Below are 4,414 nucleotides of genomic sequence, written 5' to 3' on the forward strand. Positions count from 1 at the left end.
ATTAATTATAAACCATAACAAATGTTCACGCTGCATTTAAGAAATAATGCTGCACTTAATACTGGGCAATTAATAAGGAAGAAATTTTAGTCTTCTAACAGATGACAGTGCTTATATACATGACTTTCTGAGATATTTTAACAATTCATTGCCATGACGTTATGAAGTAGTTTACACTTAAATTGTGTGACTTTATTATCTTTTGTTTAACAACTACTTAACGAACGCAAAAGCACTCAGCGGATAAGAGAACTGAAACACAGACAAACTTTTGAAATACCTCTTCAATATAATAAACAACACTGATAAGTATGTATTTATTAGAAATTACATGTGTAAAAGCATTTGTTTTCATCGACGGAAATTGTTTACTTAAATATTTTTCTTTTTAAATAAACCGTAAGAAGAATGATGGCATAAATAGCAAACATTACTGACAACAGACACATGATGGACATGTATTCCTCCGTTGACATTCAGAACAATAAATAGCAAAATATGTACTGTCTGCATATTTTATTGGAAAAAATAAGAGTTTTGAAAATGTTTAACATCATAGCAAAGTATACAAAATATCTAGTGCAAAGCCATATATACAAAACATGTACCACAATGATATATGAACAAACTAAGTAATATGGTATGGCAAATTCGAAGGGCAAACAAACATAGATTTTTGAGCAATCTGATATACGCATATAATATAGGTAAACGTTGCTTAGGACAAGTTTCACTTTGAGGTTGGGTTGTCATAAACCTGCTAAAGCCTCCAATGAGTTCGTACTTTGTTTTGACTGACATTACCAAGGGCGGCTACTAACAACTTAATCGGGACACTTTGGTCATCTCTGCTATGTGACGAGCCTCGGATATTTGCCGGTGCATAAGTAAAAGTAGTTAAATTAAAATGGCAGCTATGCGTACAAAGTTGATATTTGCCTCCACTTTATTTTACGTGTCGGACAGGTATCTTGTATTGCTTGTAAAATCCCAAAGCAGCACAAAGTCAGGTGTATTCTGTAATTGAATTATTGGCTTCATTTTGAATAAACTACACGATCAAATGAAAAGCATAAACATTAAATGTAAATAATTCTGAAATTGTAATCCGTCCATTTACAACCGATGTTGTTTTCAGAGGTATATGAACGTGGTGTTTCGGTTGCTTACGATTTGTTTCGATATATTGAGGTGTCTTTGTCTTATGGCGTTGAATGACTTTTGTGTTTGTTTGGCCTGGATCATTGTGCCCTTAAGCAGATTTCAGTCTACTCGGCCTGTCCCTGTAGCTTCTAGTGTTAAATTGATAACATACAAAAAAGTTATAGCTGATTAAATATACACAAGGGCAATAGTAGAAAACGGATAATATTATTTCGTTCGTAGAAACAGCAGTCCAATTAATTTATACACGTCGCTTGCAATAGCATAGAGATTTGAGTTCGCATCCGGTTACGCTGATTTGTTTAATTTTGGAATTATTGTTAATTGTTGGGACAAAAGTCAGACAAAAGGTTGTGTAGTCATAACTAGTTTAAAGTTTTTTCATTAATGTCGATTAGATATTATCGCTCTGTCAGAGTGGAAATTGCCTAAAAACTTATATTCTTAGCATTAGAGGCGATGGAAACATTAAGAAGAGATATAGAACGTTTAACATGTTCCATTTATTGCTTTAACCTTTATTTCAACTCCTTTAATCGGGACATATTTCGAATTCCAATAACCTAGTCCTCCACTCGTCATCTTTCCATAAATGCCATTCACATTGCCAAGTTTGTAGCAGTTTTTCCACCACCATCCGCCCCCTCCATGATCCGCACAACAGTTAGCAGTGGCGTGTACATCGTTATCTCTATCGTATGTGGAGAACACCATGTTGTCGTGAAAGGTAAACAGTTCATTGATGGAACCTTGGTAACCGTAAGCGTCAACGTTCATTCTGTATTTCGTGGCTGCTCCATGAACGGTAAATGTCTGATAATGTGCAAAGTCCGTCGTGTCGTCATAGTTAGTAATGCCGAAATAGATCTGGCTGCCGCCTTGCGTTAGACGGTGAATCTTCTGAAGACCGAGCCAAAATTCGCCATCAACGTCACCGAAGCCGTGAACGTAATCATCCCAATCACGGAAGAAATTGACGTTTCCGTTTATTCGACGCTTAAAATAGATTGCGTATAAATGCTGACCACAATTACACAATATTTTGTAAAATATATTCAAAGAACTCCGCTATATGACGTTATATATTCGGTCGTATAATTAAAAAATGGTATTTGCAAAAGTCAATTGTCACGTTATATATCATTCATTAGGTGATTGAAATAGTTTCATGAAACAATAACCTTATTAATAATACCACAAAACAAAATGTTTAACTGCAAGTGGCAACTTATATCAGAACTTGCATTGATATACCTGAATGACGGTCCAGCCTCCGTTCGTCATATCACAGTGGACGAAAAACGGGCACCTGCCGTCAGGGGAGATGGCGTAAATCCCTTCAACCCGCGTACCGTTTTTGTAGATTTCCTCACAGTCTGTAAAAAAAGAGAAACGCATTTGGAAACTACAAGGGGCAAAACATCTCGAAACGTATTGTGAACTTGTTTAATCGTAATAGTTTATATTGATATCTTTACATGTGTTTCGAAAGATATTTTAATTATTTGTTCAATTAAATGATAAATATTCGGGTTTGTTTTTTGATTGATTTATAGAACTTTTTGGATAACTAAAGTCCAACCAAATAAGTTTTTTACTAACTTTGACCCAACCAAACGGGAAACAATTTAAATACAACAGGATGCATATCTTTCTCCCTTTTCATATACTTTAATATATGTGTTACTCAATTATTTGCATTTAGATATCTGGTGCCTGCTATGTATCATTTGAACGCGTTTTATGTGTTGAAAAAGAAAATAAATTGCCAATCAATCAGTTTTAGCCTTTAAGTATTGTAAATTCGAATCGGATATACAAACTGCAAGTTTCTTCATATGTTCCGTAAATTGTCATTTATTTTACATATAAGTCATCAGCGAGTAATCCTGAAACCATAACAAAATCAAACTGTTTCACCACGGTGTTTTTGAATTTTTCGCTGACATCATTAGTCGCAGACTCATAATCCCCACTTTAACCCCTACATAGACACACTTCAACCCCATTGTTCCTAGTCCCGTAAAATAAGGAATACACTCATTAATAAAGAATCAAGGTACAGAAAGTGAGTAGTTTGTGTTCAATATCTCATTGTTTTAAAGCTCTACCCGCATTCCTCTCCGCCTTTGTCAAGAATCGAAAATCTTCAAAAAACCATTCTGAGACAAGCACACTCCAAACATTTAAAACAACGTCTCACCTTCCGGATATCCCTGAACTGTTGTGTACGATGGGCGTGTTCCACCTTGAAGGAGAGACTGAACCTGTAACATCTGCTCCTCCAGTGCCCTCAGTCTGCTGGAAACCTCTTGATTATTGCTGTGCATACTGTTAACATCCGAACATTGGAAATTCAGTGCTAGAGTTAACCCCCATTGTTGGCTGAAAAAGGCCAACAAATAGAAAATATTCATAAACATTTTGAAGTACGTCATTATACAGCAAAATCCTCCTGTCCACTGACAGATAAGTGGATTTTTACCGAAGCTATTAGGAAGAAGGAAACTTAATATACAAATGATTAAGCATGCTTTAACAAACGTTCAATGGACCTTTGTATGTATTGAATAGTGTAAACCAGGCGAAAACCTCTAACACGCAATTTGTTTCAAAACTAATATAATTCATAAATGAAACTGCCTGATTCTTACCTAAGATAATCAAAACACATTCCTTCTAGCCAATTATTTGCGTTTGTTTGTTTATTAATAATACTTCTGTGTGAAAATGAACTATTGGAGTAATGAAATGAGGTATTTGAAGGTGATCGTTGACTTTTCCGCCAAAATTCATAAAGTCATTTTCGATTCAAGTGCAACATCTAAGGCCTGTCAATCGACTTAACGGATCACAATAGGCCGACTGCCATCGTCAGCAGATGAAAGTATTAAACGTGTGACCGTCAGCTAACTGTTTAGAAGCGGACTCATACACCCGCAAATGATCCATACGGGTGCAGTTTGGATCGGCTGCATTTCAACCGCCGAAGTAAACCGAATCCGTCAAAAAAAGATCTTCCAAATGAAGAAAACTTATTGTTCGTAATCGTTTTGAGGGCAATACAGATTGACAGTCTCTTCGTTGCAAAATAGGAGCAAGAAATCATGATTTTATAAGCAATTTGGCTTTATAGCTTAATTTAGGGTAGTAACTCATTTGCAAACATTTTCAAAGATCTTCAACAAGTATTAAGACATAGTCTTATTATACAAGAACAGCCTTAATTCCTCATCATTACTGGATATTA

General features: G+C 35.5%; 1 protein-coding gene across 1 annotated transcript; it reads right to left on the reverse strand.

The window, feature by feature from the left end:
- Window positions 1-501: 501 nt before the first annotated feature.
- LOC128205252 (microfibril-associated glycoprotein 4-like) lies at window positions 502-3,625 on the reverse strand. The gene is made up of 3 exons (XM_052906769.1): window positions 3,368-3,625; window positions 2,419-2,540; window positions 502-2,160 (listed from the first exon to the last, which is right to left on the reverse strand). The coding sequence occupies exons 1-3, from the start codon at window positions 3,600-3,602 to the stop codon at window positions 1,654-1,656; spliced, it is 864 nt and encodes a 287-aa protein (XP_052762729.1). The 5' UTR covers window positions 3,603-3,625; the 3' UTR covers window positions 502-1,653.
- Window positions 3,626-4,414: the final 789 nt, after the last annotated feature.

This window comes from Mya arenaria, chromosome 10 (assembly GCF_026914265.1).
Source record: "Mya arenaria isolate MELC-2E11 chromosome 10, ASM2691426v1".
Taxonomy (NCBI): Eukaryota; Metazoa; Mollusca; class Bivalvia; order Myida; family Myidae; genus Mya; species Mya arenaria.

Coding starts and splice junctions, on each gene's coding strand:
- LOC128205252 (XM_052906769.1), bottom strand. CDS start 3,602: ATGACGTACTTCAAAATGTTTATGAATATTTTCTATTTGTTGGCCTTT. Junction 2,541..3,367: donor AGTTCAGGGATATCCGGAAG/GTGAGACGTTGT, acceptor CTTTTTTTACAG/ACTGTGAGGAAATCTACAAA. Junction 2,161..2,418: donor GAGGCTGGACCGTCATTCAG/GTATATCAATGC, acceptor ATCTATTTTAAG/CGTCGAATAAACGGAAACGT.